Source organism: Limanda limanda, chromosome 11 (assembly GCF_963576545.1).
Source record: "Limanda limanda chromosome 11, fLimLim1.1, whole genome shotgun sequence".
Classification (NCBI taxonomy): domain Eukaryota; kingdom Metazoa; phylum Chordata; class Actinopteri; order Pleuronectiformes; family Pleuronectidae; genus Limanda; species Limanda limanda.
In genome coordinates this window covers 15,684,659-15,701,671 of record NC_083646.1, presented here as the reverse complement: position 1 = coordinate 15,701,671, position 17,013 = coordinate 15,684,659, and the positions used below count along the sequence as shown (strand labels likewise).

Here is a 17,013-nt window from a genome sequence, read left to right as displayed (position 1 = left end):
CAAATTTGGTAGGAAATAATATTAATATTAAACAGGCCCATATAATGTGCAGTGTGCGAGTACAAATACTGAGATCAACACTTACAATATAAGTCCGCTTTTCAGGTTGTGTTTTCTGTATTGAAAGTGAGTGACAATAAAGACAGAAGGGCATGTAATTTCATCAGCAGCCTCCCTTAGGATAGCATGTTTTATTACTTTTTTTTTGCAGTGTCCAGACACATTGCAGTGGGGAGAGAAACAATCCAATCAGCGAATAACATGATATACACAGATCCTTATGGGACTCAAAAGTATTACAAAGCAACGAGTTCCATTTCAGAAATGTCTAAGACATGAAGTATTATTCTAATAAGTGAAAAAATAAAGGAGAACCTTTTTACACTGCAAGAAAAATTATGATTACAGGGGATCGTTTCTGCCCACAAGCCAAACACTCCACAATTAATCTGAAGAACTTGGCCAAAATAAAATGTAAGCAGAACGCAATGTTGTTAAAAAAAATTATATTTCAATGAGACTTAATTTAGAAAGGAACATAATCAAAATATAAAGTGTAAAAAAAAAAAGAAGCACAATATGAACCAGAAGCTGTACATAACATTTCTTTTGACACACATTCAAACATATCATTACTAGGCATCTAATTTGCTTCATAATATGTACTTACCCAATTGGTTTTGAAAAAAAGGAGGAAAAAAACATTAAAAACATTTTACCACAAAGTGGGTTAAACTCAAGACACAGTTATAAATTCACACCACACGCATTTCACGCATAAAAAACTGAAACAAATCAAAAAAAAAAAAAAAAGAGTTAACCAGGACTGTTTGTTTTTACAAATAAACTATGTTCTGTGACAAAGCGTGTAATAGATGGATTTAACAACATTTGGTTAGTCAATTGAGAACATGTCTGTTTGTCCATAGTTTAATCAGCTCATTATCAATAAGTCAACCCAAAATTTGCTAAAACGTCATTCTCAAAACCATTTCAAACTCATCTGAAAACATGGTGTGGAGCATCAAATCTTCAATATTGAAAAAAGGACAATTCCTGGCTAAAATCTTCAAAAACCATACACTTTTTAAAATGTCCCCATAACTCAATTATCTCTTCGCAGCTGGCTCTTCGGGCTTTTCATCCGGGTGGCTTTTTTGGTGAGCTTTCATTGTGCGCTCACGGCCAAAGCTCTTACCGCAGGTCGGACAGGCAAAGCGGCCGACAGCATGAGCCCTTGACATGTGGGCGTCCAGCTGCTCGGGGCGGGCGAAGCTCTCTTCACATTCGTCACAGGGGTGGGCTTTCCGCGGGGCGTGTTTCTCCTTCTTATGAGCGCGGAGCTGAATCAAGCTGGAGAACGAGAGGTCACATTCAGGACAGGGGTGCTGACGCAGGGGGGCTGGGTCTGCTTTCGGTTTCTTCTCCTTTCCTGAAGCTGGGCCTTCATCCTCTGGGGTCTTTTCTTCCTCCTCGGTTTTTGCTGCTGCTTTAGGAGGGCGGCCTCGCTTTGCTACACGTGGCTTTCCCTTCTCCTCAGGTGGAGGTGCTGCTGATACGGATGTGCTGCTGGCCGTCACCGCTTCCTCAGGTGCTTCTGCCTCATCCTTCTTTTTCGGCTTTCCCTTTTTCTCAGCAACAGCCGGTTCTTCGGTTTTGGTGGGCCGTCCGCGTTTCTTGGCGGCTGAAGAGCTGTCGTTGCATTGCTGACCTTCTGGGTATTTCTCCTGGTGAGCAACCAGCTCGGACTCCTTTTCAAAGCCCTGACCGCACTTCTTGCAGTGATGGGTTTTCACGGGCTCCTCTGGCTGTTGTGGAGTCTCGACATCTGGGCGGGGGTGCTGGATCAGGCGATGAGTACGCAGAAGTCCAGCACTCCGGAAGGTTTCATTGCAATCTTTACACACCAACTGTTTCTCCGGACACACTTGTCTTCTATGGGTTGTGAGCTGCGTAAGTGAGGAGTAAAATGTTAAACACAACCTTTACATAAGTAGTATAAACCCAGAAGGTCCGTAGAATTTGAAAATAGGAACAAAGTTTTAATTGTATAAAAGATATTCATTTTATATCAATGGTATTACTCAGTTTTAATATTAACAGTGATTATGAAGAAATGTTATGATGAAATAAATATATAAATTATACACACTTCAGAGAAGGTTTTAAAGCTCTCCTTGCAGTGAACACATTTGAAGGGCTTGTCATCCTTGCTGTGAGTTGGCTGGTGGGCTGTCAGTTCCTCAGATGACAGAAATGTGCGATCACACACATAACATGTGAACAATGTGTTTCCCTGTGAAAAAAAAAAGACATAACAATAAAGCACAGACAAAAATTAAGAGTATTCAAATCTAAGAACTCCTCGGTGTATCAAATTCACTCAGTTCAAGGACAAAGCAAGCAACAGGAGCCCTTCTTAATAGTCTACTTTCTTGAATTACAATTATATTAACTGTAAAGGGACAGGGAGGGAAACAATAACAGAATAGGAGAAACGGTACCTTCAAACTCTTATGGAAGATACTAAAATATCTGAAATAATAATAATAATATATATATAGTATAATATAGTTGCCAATGCTTCCATAACTATTTAAGAAGCATGCACAATTTGTCTGGGGCAATGGGACACTGGCTGCAACTTAAAGACTATAAAACCCAGTGTAAACATGTGCTTATGGAAGTGTGTGATAAACACCAATTCAAAGAGGTATTAATAAGTATATATAAATTGTTTTAGAAATTTGTGAGTGTCTCAAATTCTCACTATTTCTACTGATCTGCAGGAACTGGCATTGTGAAACTCACCTGCTGAAGCTGCTGCTTGTACTCTTCCCGGTGGCTCTTCTTCATGTGCCGCTCCTTGGCTTTGGCACTGCAGAATGTGATGAAGCACTGGAAACACTGCAGGTTTTCATGCTGGTCTGGAGGGTGGAGATGTCAAAGAATTACATGAGGGATCCACGTGTGATCTTGCACTCGCGTTCAAGAAACATGTTCTGGCCAGTGTGTAACTTACAGGACTGAACAGCAGGGAGAGGGGGTCCATTCAAAGTGATGGGCTTGTACACCACTGCTGGTTTCACCGGGGGGGCTTCAGGAGGTGGGTCTGGTAGCCCTCGGCCCATCACTATCTCCTCTATGTTCAAAATATCAGAGTCCATCCTGGGAGGCTGGCGGGTCACAACAAATTCCGTCTGGTTTAAAAAAAGATGGAGGCAGAAAGACACAGCAGCAGTTTGATTAACAGCGGGAAACTACACGGGTATAATCCCACACACGTCGAGATTTACATTAACAAGCAGTTGTGTTCAACAGATGCTTATAAACTAGTAATCAGCAGCACTAGTTAAGCTGTAACAACAAAGTGGTTGTTTATAAAGCCACCTTTTAGCAAAGCTTCGCGGTTTTTAACTGTGAGTTCCCGGTTGTGATCTCTCAAGTTTCAGCTCATCCTGGCTAACGTACGTTAGGGCCGCTAGCTGTGCTAACTAGCTGCGTGCCAGCTTACGGACATCCGGCCGTGTGTTAGCTGATTAAAATGCATTACCGACTCTATCTGGTAAACAAGTGCGATTTAAACAAAAGAGATGTGCACCCGTTGTACGCCTGCACACGTAGCTAAAGCTAATCGTGAAGAAAACAGTCCATCGAGCGGGCTAACGCTAGCTAGCAGTTAGCGCTAACAACACGGGCTGCCATTCAAAACGGACCCAAGACTTTTTTCTCCCACCAAACCAACTTTGAGCTTTTAACGCACACACGCCTCTCCCGCAAATAAATACCACGCACGTTAATATCTGTGCGTTGCTGTCCGCGATTCCTCTAACCAGCTCGTAGAAGTGAGTGGACGCCAGCCTTACCTCTGCCCGCTCTTTGAATGTAGTTTGACTGAAGGAGAGTTGACCTCACAGAAGCACAACACACAGATCGGCTCGCACACTTCCTGCTGGCGCGATGTGTTATGATCACAGGACAACTAAGATGGCCGCCGGTCACTCCTCCGTGCCAGTGGACGTCCCCTGCAGATGAGAGAAGCGTGTTCAGAAATAAATGAACAAATGTCGATCTGTCGTCCTGCTCCGTGGCCTGGCGGAGAAGCTAATGACGAAAACCGGAAGAAACAGAAGCATTGCGTGGAAGCAAAACACGTGACTTCAGCTTCACACCTGTTTATAAAATACAGTAAATGACGGTTTAAAAAATGTTAACTTCACCTGTTGATCGCAGGCAGTGCGACTGTACCGCTTTACATCGGTGTGTTTTGGGAGTGGGACTCGTCTCATTTTCTATCAACTCTAATTCTATGACTGGTCTTCGTCACGTGACCAAATCCAACTTGGTGAAAAGTACTTCTTGTCATTTCCACCCACTTAGCTTCAGTGGTTTTGTTGATCTCCCTCTGCCACACAGACGCGTCCCTTGATTTCACATCAGTGACCACGTGTTAACAAGCACATTAAAAAACTTTATATTTACTACCTTACTAAATCAACTTCTCACTGCCCCCAACATTAATAAGTCAATTTTCAATAAATATACACTATGTGGTTCTTCAAAGTATTTCTTAGATCATATATCTGTTGTTACTTACCTACCTGTATTATTATTTCATTCATTCACAGTTATGTTTCATTATTTTGTCACTGTTATTAGAGTTTATTGGTCCAATGGCACTGTATTTTCCCTTTGAGATGGATAAATATTTTACAGATTTCACAATTTGACATTTTGGAAAAGCACAGATTTGAACAGGCATTTGAGTCAAGGAGGCCAGGATCAAAGATGAATTGCATTGTATTTTATTGTTAGCAGCAGGTAAGGAGAGATGTCTTAATATATAAGGTTTTATTCTACTCAACTATCACTAAATGACATGCTAATATAGGACATTTATGATTCTCTCTGCGGATGTTTATACACAAGACAAATTTTAACAAAACATAGTTATTAAGGTAAATCTTAACAAATACGTTTATTATGAAAAATACTGCAGCATTAATTAGGGCTCTGGTAATGTGATCTAGCAGTGCATCTAATGTTTATTATTGTATCTCTTTTTATTCCTCATGAAGCTTTTACTGATACACACAAAACACGTTGCAATAATAGCATCAATATTTTCGGATCAATCCAACCACCCTGATTATCAATAATGCCTAAATTCCATCTTGAAGCTTCAGTTTCAGGGTCCGGCTACCGTGCACGCCAGCTCCCTGGCAACCCGTCTTAGCTTAGACAGCTGAACATTATCTCAGAGTCAGTTTTTTTCCCGTAGTATGAAAAGTCCACAAACCTATACAGGACCTATCTACCAACATTTTAAGCAAATCGAAAATGCATTTATTATTCAAATCTTTTTTATTGTTTCATGGAATTCAAATAAATAATGTTACAATCACAGAGCTAAAATCAATCAAGCTCATCATGGAACGTAAACTGAGTCAGGTTACAATAAATAGTTACAAATATCATGGTAATTTCAAATTCATTTTTTATCTCTTTTACAGAAAAAGTGTATGGCTATGAGTTCATCTTTTTTACATTTCCTTCGGAAGACAAATTCATTTTTACACTTCCTAAATAATATAATTAGCCATATCACTAAGCATTTGTTTTTGAAGTTAAAGTTGCAGCACAATAATCTTACAAAAAAACAGACACTGCCAGTGAAAGGCATCACAGGAAAGTTGTAGGACAGAGGATTTTAAAGCATTGTTTTTGAATAGCTGAACACAGTTGCATCACGGAACAGAAAGTCAGATGTTAAAAACAATGGGTAAACACTACTCTTTTCCAAAACTGCCATGATTGTGGAAATTCAAAAAACAGTTGTGGTTGCGTGAGATACAAAGAAAGACGCAGCACTTAAGGCATAGCACTCGAGATGTTCGCTGACAGTCACCAAAACGGCACCTGCCCCCTTCTCCCTCCCCAAGCTGCTCTGGCCAGTGGCCCGAACCATCGTACCGCGTGGCTGCAGCCGGCAGAGGACATTCCTCCACCGTGGTGGGTTTGGGGGTTTGACTTGTTGAGTGTGTTTTCTCTACAGGGGGTTGGGGGGGAACCGAGTCCTGTGTATCAGAGCCACTGGAGAGGATTAAAGCCTTGGACACCTCCAATCTGAAGGCCATGAGAGTCAAGGGTACAGAAGGTGCCTTGTGATCCTGTCGGTACAGGAGCCAGGAGTTGACCAAAGCCAGATCCGTTAGGTACCAGAGCACCGCTTGAGGCCAGCAGGTTGGGGCCAAGGCAGTGAGGGGAATAGGGTAAAGGTTTCGCAAATCTCTGTTGAGAAGAGCCGACATCTGGGCCTTCTCAAAGTTGTCGGTGAGAGAAGCCATGCTCCTCTGGCCATTCCCCGCAGTAGAAAGAATAAAGCCGCAGTGCGATCTGCGTAACATCAGCTTCCCGTCTGAGCTCACAAACTCATCCCCGATCTGTCCTCGTGCTCCACCCACCCTGCCTGCACCATGAACTCCAGCCAACAGCAGGCGTTCCAGCATTGCTGGGGTGGAGAGTTCCTGTTTGCAAAGAAACACCATACTTCCTTTGGGGACCATTTTTTCCACAGCATCTTCTTTGTCTGAGAGATTCAATTTAAAATCCACATGTAGGAGTAAACCCCCAAATCCAACTAATGTAGTGCAGTAGAGAGACACTTTGTGATTGTGCAGCTTCCCGTTCAAAGGAAGGAGATATTGGTCAACTGCATAATTACCCTCTCTTCTCAGAGACTGGCACCCTGCTTTGAAGCGGCTCAGTAATGGCTGAACCTTCCACATCGGATCAGTCTGTGTTTCAGAAGTGTTCGGATCATTTGTTTTGTCACGTTGGCTTTCCCCGTCACTTTGCTGAGAAATTACACATTGACTGCTTGGCAGAGTTTTACCTTGCTGTCCATTTTGAAAGTCGACATCGTTCCTTTCTTCCTGAATAAGACTGTTGACTGGATAATTTGCAGGAGATGCAAACTTCAACCTGCAAGTCAGCTCGAGGAAACGTGAAAGTGGCATGGCGTCAGCAACTAAGGGAACCTTTGTCAAGTCCTCCCAGTAGAGCCTTGGACTGGGAAACTGAAAAGAAAAGAGACCAAATATATAACAACTTTTGGTGGCATTGAATCTATAGAAAGCTAGGGTAAGCAAGCCTGGAAAAGCGAGCAAGTGCAAACAACCCTTTAAATATGCAACCGATACGTCAACCTCCCATCAGCCTTCTCACCACAGCGGCATCTTTAAAACACAAGAGTGTGCACTGCCTGACAACGGCAGGAAGCCCACTTCTGTGACCCGCTCGCTAACTTCTGGCCATTGTCTGATTTTGATTGGTGTGTGTTTCTTTGGCTTGAGATGACTATGGTCATGCAGAGTGAGAGCATTGGCAGGATGTACGCAGTCAGTTAGTGGCAGATAGCTACGCTAGCTAGTCAGGTTTACAGTCCTGCGAGGGCCACAGACACATGCAGGCTTATTTCATTTATTTTTAAAACAACTTCCTTTATTGATGGCTATCAGGACGTGAAGAGGATCTCAACAAATAAGATAAAATGTGTCTCAGAAACAACTTAAGCAACCCTACCTTTACCAGAGTCAATCAATAATATAAGAAGCAAATCAAATAGTAGGACAAACCTTCAAAGTCCCCATTGCAACGTGGATCCCAACAAACTGTGCAACCTCTCTGGCTGTGACGGGGTTCGACATGCTGGATAGTTTATTTGTGCAATTAGCAATTTCCTTCCAGGTATCCCAACCAAAATATTTGGAGAAGTAATCAATAGGCTCCCTGTTCCTGTTTCCATCTCCTGGTGCAAGGAGTTGGTTTGTTGACAAACTGTGGGGGAAAAAGAAAACACCTTGAACAAACAGGTGAGCACCACTGACAGATAACATATAATGGATTTGCAATGACTACGCAAGTGCCAACTTTTTTTCAACATATTAATATCTACAACCCAGAGTTTGCCCATGACTGTACCAGTTAAGACAAACTCTAATGATAATTCATTAAAATGTTTGCAGTTTGACACTCAATGTGTTTTAGCAGTGTTCTGTGAAGGCCTGTGAATACTGTACCATAGAGATGATTGATCTGACTGCCGTGCACCAACGGTCTTGTCCTTGTCAAAATAGGCCATCACCTCAGCTTCCGAGTCAAGCTGAGGCTCAGACAGTTCACCTCGCTCCTCTTCGTCAGAGCTCCGCAGGAGATAGTCCCGGACGTCTGGCGGATTAGGCCACTCAGCATCTGCCTCTGCTGAGAGATTGGTTACTTAACAGAGACTTCAATGTTCAGCAATTTTGATAAATAGCTAATTTATAAAGTTGTTACATTTGTTTGTGTTTTTTGAAACAAAAAACAAACCTTGTCCATGTGTGAAGTCACCGACCCCTGGTTCTGACAACAGCCCTCTCACTCCTATCTCCTGGTAGTCTTGTGTGGCGTGGCGCCCTTCATCTGTTGATAGCATGGAGCATTTTTTAATTAAGGTTTTACTAAACTCTTCAATATACTGAGGGTATATATCTAGAAATCACTCACATAAAGCAGGATCAGCACTTTGAAGCTCTGTCTGATGTGCAACACTGGATCCCTCCGGTGTTGAACTCCCTCTACTGGTCTGAGTGGCTCCCAGTAGAAGCTCCCTCTCCTCCTCTTTAACCGGGTAGAAGATACACTGGTTGGGGTTGAACTCTGGTGTGATGCAACTGTCGTTTATTGTCTCTCTAGTCTGTATCACTGAAAACAAAAAGTCCAGGAACATGATTCATCCATCTCTGACGAGGCAGAACACACTGAATTTACCACCACACACAGCTTATTTGTTTATCACCATACTTCAGGAAAAACACTTATACCATGTCAATTATATAATTCTATTGATTGTTTTTATTTTATATCTGTAGTGGAGTTATAAGAACAGGTCATGTCCGTGCTGGACGGACCATTTTCGATGAATCATCTCCCCACTCTCTCATCTTGTTTTCTGTCTCTATCAAATAAAGGCAAAACAATTATAAACAATCAGATTCCTGCAATGTTTTTGAAATGCTCACACAGTATGTGCTCATACTTACATGGAGTTGCAGTGTTTTCATCGTCCACTGACTCCACATTCCATCTGATGCGTCTGCTGCCCTGTGAGGCCTGGGCCTCATTCAGCACGAGGCTGCTCTCCTCTTTCACCAGAACGCTCCTGATGTCACGATGATTTAACCTCTGCCTATTCTGACTGGAGGGTCCAACCAGCATCGGGTCGGAGACATTCTCTTCAACCTTGATCTCCTGGCTCCCAGGCACTTGAAATACATTCGCAGTAATGTTTTTCAAACCCTTGAAAGAAAAAAACTAATTTTAGTAAAATAGCAATACTTAATTCATTGTGAATGTACAGTGTTTGTTCATATCTTACCTGTCTCTGATTGCTCCTCCTCAGGCACAGCTCTTTGTCAGCAGTCTCTCTCTGTCTGGAGGTGAGGAATTTCTCCAGTATGATGCCTGGAGACTGGTCAACCTCCCGGTCACGTTCCTCTCCTTCATTCATTACTTCCTCCACACTCGTGGTGACCGACTCCAGCTCAAACACGACTTGCTCTTCAGGAGAATCCTCTAACGCAGGGGGCACGTGAGGCAAACATGCGGCAGGAGCAGTAGCTTTTTCTGCCTCACATTCAGGATTGGTCCCTGGCTGTGAAGTCTTTGTGCCAGTCTCAACTTCTTCATGAGTTTCTGAATCAGTGGTGATGGCATGTTTTTCATAAACGACCTGACATTCATCTTGTTCTTTCTCCGATTCTGTTCCTCTGACAGTATCCCCAGCTAAAAACGTCTTAGCTATCATCCCCCGTTTTAGATGTCCTCTTCCTCGTCTCCTGCCCCTTGTAGCATTCTTTTTTGCAGCTCCTTTCCCCTCAACTTTTTTTCTCTGGACTAAAATGTCTTCCTCTTCCTCCTTGATCTCCACTTGATGCGTGGAGCACGACACTGTTTGCCAAGTTAAACTCTTTTCCACTATTGTTTCATCAGCTTGGGCAGGTGCTGTGGGTGTTTCAGTGCTTCCACTCTCAGAATTTCCCTTGGATTCATCTTGAGCAACACTTTCTTGCGACGAAGCTGGGTCGCTTTCATCTTTTTCATTCTGCTCCCCAACAGTGACCAAATCTACCTCAAGAAGTAAATCCTCCTTGATGTCTTCATCCATGTTAGCTTGAACTTCAGAGTCTGGACTCGGATGCTTCAGCAAACATTTTTCTTCCTCTGCTTCATCTGATTCTAAAGGCTCCCCAATGTCAAAATCCTTTGTCCGAGTAGAGGAACTTAAACCGGATTCAGATGTGAAATTTCGAGGCTTCTCACTGTTTTTCACGTGATCAGATAACGAGCAATCGCCTGGAGAGGTATGAAATTGAACATCTGCTCCTGTTTTACTACCACGCTTATCTCCATAGGCACTCATTTCAACATCTGAGGGAGGAACAGGTAAAGACGGGGATGGAATCAAAGCTGGAAAACAGACACTCCGCTCTCGGTCTTCTAAAGCCAACTCAGTCATCTCAGGCTCAGTATCCCAGTCTGCAGCTGCATTCTTCAACCCAACAACCGTATCACTCTGTTTGGGAAGCTGGTAAAGATCCATCGTGGAGACCCCTTCAAAAATGTTCCCATTGGTGTACGTGAGACTGGGACTCTCGACGATATGCACCGTCGCCTTGTGCTTCTGAAGGGACGAGAGTTCACTGAATCTCTCCCCGCAGTCCTTACACTCTAGGGCACGCTTGGAACGAGAGGAAGTTATAACCCCCTCGGTTTCTACTTTCGAGGAGGCTTTGCGCTTCCTAGTGGTCTTTGGCTTGGTCGGTAGTGTCTCCGATGGTTGACGGGAAACCTGTAGCGAGGACAACAACGAGAGAGCCTTCTGCTTTTTTTTTGGTCTTCCTCCTTTCTTCTTGTTTTCTGCTGTGAGATCATTCGCTGACTCACTTGTTGAGTGTTTGTTGTCTTTACTCTGTTGGGACATTGTTTGGGCGTCATGAGCTGAATCCTCTTGTGTCTGACTTGATGCCTTTGACGGGTCTAACTTGTAAACTTTCAGCTGGGGCTGTTTGTGACCTTTCAGTAGAACAAGCGGGTCTTGTGTTGTGTGTGGTCCTTGTGTTTCTGCTGAAGCTGTGCCTGTATTAACGTCTTCCTTTTTTGCCCGGTTTTTCTTTCTCTTCCCATCCTTTGCTGTCTTGGGCTGATCTTTTCGCATTATTTTCGTTTGTTTTTTCTTTTTAAAAACAGGCAAAGCAGCAGTTTTGTGTTCACTTACTGTCATCACATCCTCCCTGGCTTGTTCCTTTTGCTTTTTTATTTTATTTTGTTTCGTATGCTCTTTGATTTGCTGCGCCTGTGGTTCCTGGTTTAATGAAGGTGTTTTTATTTCCGCTGTAGAAACCAAGTGTCCCTCTTCCCTCTCTATTTTTCCCTTTCTTCCCTTCTTCTGTGATGATGCTTTTTTTAGTGAGAGATTTGATGTTATCTCTTTTTCCTGTGTTGGCTGATGCTCCTGTGATGGCTTCTTCTGTTTCTTGATTTTCTTTTCTTTGCTCGGTGGACCAAATTTAACAACGAGATGAGACTTTTTTGTTCTTTGGCGTTTGGCAGGTTTGGCTTCAATTAGTAAATCCTCCTTTCTTATGGATCTGACCTGTTCTTGTATATATCCTTGAAAGATAACCGCCCTGGCTGGCTTTCTTTTCCGCACTTTAACTAGCTCTTGAGCCGACATTACGTTAACAGGTAACTCTGAAATCTGTGGCAATTGTGATGGAACCTCTTTTGGAGCAGATGTGTCCTCAACTTCCGACAACTCTTCCTGACCCGTCTTGTGATCAACTAGCAATTTTTCAGATGATTCTTGTTCAAATGGCTCCTGCACAGCTTCTTCATGCATCTCTTGTGGTGCACCTCCATCCATCACATTGTGGATTAGATCTAGACTTTCTGCCTGCACAAGTGACTCAACATGTTCTTTGACGTTCCTTTCAGGCTCACTTGGGGTTTCTGTAAGTTTATCTGATTGAACAAAAGGGCAGGTAGTGACTTCCTGTTGCTCCATTTGTAAAGGTGTCAGCTCCAACTCAACAGTTGACATAAATGTTGGGACTGAGAGGCTGGCCTCCTGCTCATCTATCACAGTCTGATCTGGAATCTTCTCCAGTTCAGTGGTTGGCACAAGAGAGGAAGACGGGAATTCTTCTTTGGGCAAAGATTTGGATTGTTCCAGCTCCACAGTTGGCATCAGAGCAGGAGTAAGTTCTAATATGAACGTTTGCTCAAGGTTTTGTTTGAGGTCGGCAAACTCATCCTGACAAACCATTTGATTCGCTGGGTCAGATTGAATTGCACTAATCTCTGGCTGTTGAAGGATCTGATTCATCACCTCTCCCTCGGGTCTCTCTGTTTGTTCAGTCTGAACAAATGTCAGCTCTATACTTTCACCTATGGTCATGTGGGAACCTAATTCTGGGAAGTGAGGGTTTTCCAATTGGCCGTCCGGTGTAATAGGTTCCAGTATAATTGTTTGCTCCATTGGATCACATTGGTGGTTTAAAGTGTCCAGTTCAAATGTCTTTGATTCTGACTGTCCTATAAAATCTATCTGAGGGGAACTGACGTTTACTGGTTCTGCCAGATGTGATATTTGCTGCATTTCCAGTGGTGGGACATGAGACGGCACCTGCCCCAATATGACAACTTGGTTCACTTTCTGCACATTTCCTAAAGACTCAATCAATCTGCGAATCTGCTCTGTGTCAATATTGGAATCAACTTTTTGCAGAGGTCCAATGGACTCCAGTTGTAATAGTCCTGGTTGGCAAATAGATATCGGAGTTATGATGGGTGTACCTAGCTCCACTTGCTGGCCAGCTGGGGTTGCACTTCTGGGTGGAGCAGGCAACAAATTGTGCTTACTTTTCATGTGATGTTGCCGTGTCTTGGTAGTCTTGAAAACTGCCTTGCATATGGGGCAAGAATATCTTACTGTAGAGGCACCTGAAAATAATAAAAGAAAAAAGGTTGTGAGGTATTGTTGTATACTATGAAAAGCAAAACATATTTCCAGCACCCTTATGGTGTGTTCACCACAAATGTTCGTTAAGTGTGTTACACACAAGTAACCCGAATAACACAAATGATCCTGGAAAAATGTGCGTCGCATTGTGTGAACACACCAACCATTACAATTTAAATTATATATATTATTGTATTACAGTATATTTATAATTGGATCAGAAAACAGCTTTTGATGAAAAGGACTGAGGCCTGTGTTGATGTGGTGCTACATCCTGTCACTGAACACTCCAGAGATTTTGTTGTTGTGAATGTGTCTGAGCGTAGGTTCTCCTGCTGCGTTCTTCACATGCGAAATGCAAAGTCCAGAGAAAGTCAGAACCCAATTGTGCGGACATCCAGAGTTCATGTCTGAAAACAGCTTATGTTACTTAAGCCTCACATTTACTAAGTAAGTCTTAATGCAACAAGACAAAAAGGATGGGGATATCAATAGTTTTGTAAGAGTTAGGGAATCAGTAATGTTATTAAGATTCATCCAGGGAAAGACATGGATACTTGCGCTATATTCCATGGATATCTATTCAATTGCTCCAAACCAGTCTGTGAACCTCATGTATACACTGGAGGATTCATCTTTTGCAAACCAAGAATGTTCGTGCAAACATTGATGGAAATCCCAAAAATAGTGGATATTTTAGTCTGGAACAAGGTGGTGGACTTGTAGTAGACCACAAAAAGTGTGTTACCTTTTCAATGTGTAAAATGACAGGATATTTTTAAGATAAAATGTTTTCTCACCATCCTTTCTCTTCACTTGTGCTTTGGCTGCTTTAGCTGCTTTAGCTGCGGCAAGGTGCTCATCCAGCTCCGCTCCCTCTGGCAGGTGTGACACCATATGTTTCTGCAGAGTTTTGGACATGGGGAAGGATTTGCCACATTCCTTGCAGACATACGGCTTTTCTCCAGTGTGTTTGCGTCGGTGATACTTGAGCAATGTAAACGTTTTGCAAGGTTTGCCACAGTCAGTGCAGGCATAGCCGTCCTGACCAAAATGAATTTTTTTATGAATGGTGAGCTCGGATGACTTTTTAAAGGCCACGCCGCAGATCTGACACTTAAAGGGTTTCTTCTCGATGTGGGCTTTCTGGTGAACCATGAGCTCTGTGGAGTTTGTGAAATGGCGGTCACAAACGTAACAGGCGAAAAGGGCGTTCCTTAGTATGCACTGCTCATATTCTGCTGGATGGCTCGTCTTCAGATGGCGCTCTTTGCTCTTGTGGTCACTGAAGATTATGTGGCACTCAATGCACTGCAGGGAGAGCTGTGATGCTGGAAGGAAACATGAGAGGGAGTTAAAATGAGGCATACACAAGTACATGAAGTAAAAAGCATCTTCTATAGAACACACAGTAAATAAAGAATTGAAAAATTGTGTGAAACACATCCAGTAACAATATAGTGATTTATTTTCATTTACTGTCGCACACAGGCAGTCAGAGTATATACATATATGAGTTTTAAAAATAGGATAATTATATTTTGGTGGATTGTTTTCAAAACGTATAACACAAACACCTTTCATTTTTTTGATGAATTAAGACAAAAATATAAAATGAGCTGACATTTTTAGCGCTCTCTGGTGGACCAATAGATACAGTGCAGTATGTGCATATAAATATATCAGTGAGAAGCTAATATTGGAAAATACTGTATATATAGTAAAAATTATTAGTCTCTAACTTGCAGTGTTTTGTTTGGCTGCTACTCAGCACCAGAAGCTATTCATTCATTAAGTTTAATACTACATACATACTACATAATAACACTGGATATTGTTTCCAGTGTAATTATATATAGTGTGTATGTAGTGTTACAAAACAAGAGATAGGGTTTAAAAACAATGCCATCTTGTGAGTAAGTGTTTACACTGTAAAAAGTGTATAATCTCGGCAGTGATGTTTGTGCAGTAGATATTTTTAAGTATGTAATATTCTATACTAAATCAATCAACAAAATGCCGTAGAAATCACAATAACCCATTTGCAACTGAACAAAAGTTCAAGATATTGCAAAAATGTATCACAAAATATTTTTCTTTGTGTTTAGGGTGTTGACAGCGTGTTACACTGTAAACTGGGATTTTAAATAAACACTGAACCTCCAAACTAGGCAATATTGACTCTTACATACTGAACTTTACAGGTGGGGCTGTATGTGAGAATGCAAATGACATTCGCCGGGACTAATCTTGCCAGCCCCCCTCGTAAAATGTCATGTCTAAGTGAGCCCATGTGAGAATGGAGCAGAACAATTCACAGCGAGCAAGTGAACGCTTTGATGACTTTTCTAAAATGCAACCCACACAAATCTTGAAGAATACAATTACCTCAGGATAAAAAAGAGGTGACACACACCTAGAGGAGGCAGATGAAGGTGTCAATTTGGAAAGACTGAAATTCAATAGCTTTTAGCAAAAAGGGCCAATGCCGGTTTTGATGTGCTGTAAACAAAAACCCTTGGATTTCCCAAGCAGAATTTATGTGTCATATCCTGCCTCCTGCATTCTCTACTCAGATGCCCCTCCAAACCTGAATGCTCTGCACATTTGTCTGTTGTTGTTTCTTTTGAAAGTTGCTGACCAGGAGTCTGAACCAGAGTTCATGTCTGAAAACGGCGTATGAATCCTGTACCTCTAGTCCTAAATTCAATGTCATAATAAAACACCAGGCAGAACCGCACACATACAGTACTCACATGTAAGAGGCATGACTAGTGGTTTGGACATGTCCATTTTCAGAGGATCGATCATAGCCTTCTTGGAAGGAACATATTTCCTCCCATCACGTACAACTTTATCCTGTTTCTTTGCCTTTGGCCCGACAAAGAGAGGATTTGTGTTTGTGTCACATTTTGTGGGTGTACGTGTCTTTAAAGCAGAGTCCATCTCCATCCCTCCAGGCTTGTCTGAGGTCTCACTCAGCGGCTGAGCAGCAGTCTCGTTCTCCACTGCCTGCACGACAGCCACAGTGGCAGGTGTTTCTGGAGTTTGCACCCCCGACTCATTTTCCTGTGGTGGGATAACTGTGTCAGTCTCAAGCAGACCCTCAGATGCAGCCCCCTCATCTTGTGCATGTTGTTCATTGAGTGCTGGCTGAGCCTCTGTGCCTGTGTCCTGTGGTTGATCCCCGGGTGCTGGGGTCACACGGGTTGGCCCACTGTTTGCCCGGGTAGGACTCTGCATCGCTCCTGGCCTCTCAAATTGTTCATATGTTTCAATAAAAGCAGTTCCTATAGAAACACAGATATGATTGTTAATTACACAAGTAAACCACAGCTAAAATATCAAAAATTACAGGGAACAAACGATTTCTTTCTTTACTTTGCACCAGTTAACCCTACAGGCTTCTTTTTAAGGGAAAGGCATCCTCACAAAAGTAAGAAGCGGTGAGCTACATCTTTGTTTATCTGCGAGGCGACAGCTGGGGAAGCAGAGGATGAATGGCTTCACAACATTTGGATGACAAAGGAAGACTGAGGGACACGGAAGGCAGCCGGTGGAGGCTGTGACCCAATTCAACAAGATACTCTCAGTAAATAAAACGCCGGCAGAGGCTTGTAGCATGCAAACATGTTCAAAACACGCTATTAGCATGTCCGATTAGCCTAAATTCACCGTTTTGCGGTCAAATCTGTCTGGAAACCTTCAGCATGTCCGACCGAAGGCTGCTAAAAAACCCTCTCTTCTCCTGAGGTAGTAAACACGCCCTGGGGAGTGTGTGTGTGTGTGTGTGTGTATGTGTGTAGATACAGGGATGTAGATGTGTGTAGATACAGGGATGTAGATGTGAGGATACCTGAGCTGCTCCGTCCGCTCCAACATCTCCGCGTCGCACAAAGCTAGGCACTGCTGCAGACAGCGTGACGTCAGAGCTGACGAGACGCGCAAGG

At 42.8% G+C, this 17,013-nt stretch overlaps 2 protein-coding genes across 4 annotated transcripts; both read right to left on the bottom strand.

Annotated features, from left to right (window-relative positions):
* Nucleotides 1–155: 155 nt before the first annotated feature.
* LOC133013772 (zinc finger protein 420-like) lies at nt 156–3,945 on the bottom strand. 3 transcript variants are annotated; one of them, XM_061080817.1, is made up of 5 exons: nt 3,867–3,945; nt 3,023–3,200; nt 2,812–2,927; nt 2,153–2,296; nt 156–1,949 (listed from the first exon to the last, which is right to left on the bottom strand). In XM_061080817.1, the coding sequence occupies exons 2-5, from the start codon at nt 3,165–3,167 to the stop codon at nt 1,110–1,112; spliced, it is 1,245 nt and encodes a 414-aa protein (XP_060936800.1). In that variant the 5' UTR covers nt 3,168–3,200; nt 3,867–3,945; the 3' UTR covers nt 156–1,109. The 3 variants fall into 3 exon arrangements, with proteins under 3 accessions (XP_060936800.1, XP_060936799.1, XP_060936798.1); XM_061080816.1 differs by having other exon boundaries at nt 3,789–3,904; XM_061080815.1 differs by having other exon boundaries at nt 3,796–3,904.
* Nucleotides 3,946–5,429: 1,484 nt separating this feature from the next.
* On the bottom strand, nt 5,430–16,962 carry LOC133014814 (uncharacterized). Its single transcript, XM_061082082.1, has 10 exons — nt 16,920–16,962; nt 15,820–16,353; nt 13,864–14,394; nt 9,419–13,044; nt 9,084–9,339; nt 8,548–8,745; nt 8,371–8,463; nt 8,082–8,259; nt 7,638–7,839; nt 5,430–7,079 (listed from the first exon to the last, which is right to left on the bottom strand). The coding sequence occupies exons 2-10, from the start codon at nt 16,304–16,306 to the stop codon at nt 5,790–5,792; spliced, it is 6,861 nt and encodes a 2,286-aa protein (XP_060938065.1). The 5' UTR covers nt 16,307–16,353; nt 16,920–16,962; the 3' UTR covers nt 5,430–5,789.
* Between the last annotated feature and the right edge of the window lie 51 nt (nt 16,963–17,013).

Excerpts from the sequence above, each read along its gene's own strand:
- LOC133013772 (XM_061080817.1), bottom strand. The coding sequence starts at position 3,167 with ATGGACTCTGATATTTTGAACATAGAGGAGATAGTGATGGGCCGAGGG. Across the intron at positions 2,297-2,811 it reads ACAAGCAGCAGCTTCAGCAG|GGAAACACATTGTTCACATG; the intron begins GTGAGTTTCACA and ends TTTTTTTCACAG. Across the intron at positions 1,950-2,152 it reads GCTTTAAAACCTTCTCTGAA|CTCACAACCCATAGAAGACA; the intron begins GTGTGTATAATT and ends TCACTTACGCAG.
- LOC133014814 (XM_061082082.1), bottom strand. The coding sequence starts at position 16,306 with ATGCAGAGTCCTACCCGGGCAAACAGTGGGCCAACCCGTGTGACCCCA. Across the intron at positions 8,746-9,083 it reads TGAAAACACTGCAACTCCAT|TGATACAGACTAGAGAGACA; the intron begins GTAAGTATGAGC and ends TTTTGTTTTCAG. Across the intron at positions 8,464-8,547 it reads AAGTGCTGATCCTGCTTTAT|ATGAAGGGCGCCACGCCACA; the intron begins GTGAGTGATTTC and ends TGCTATCAACAG.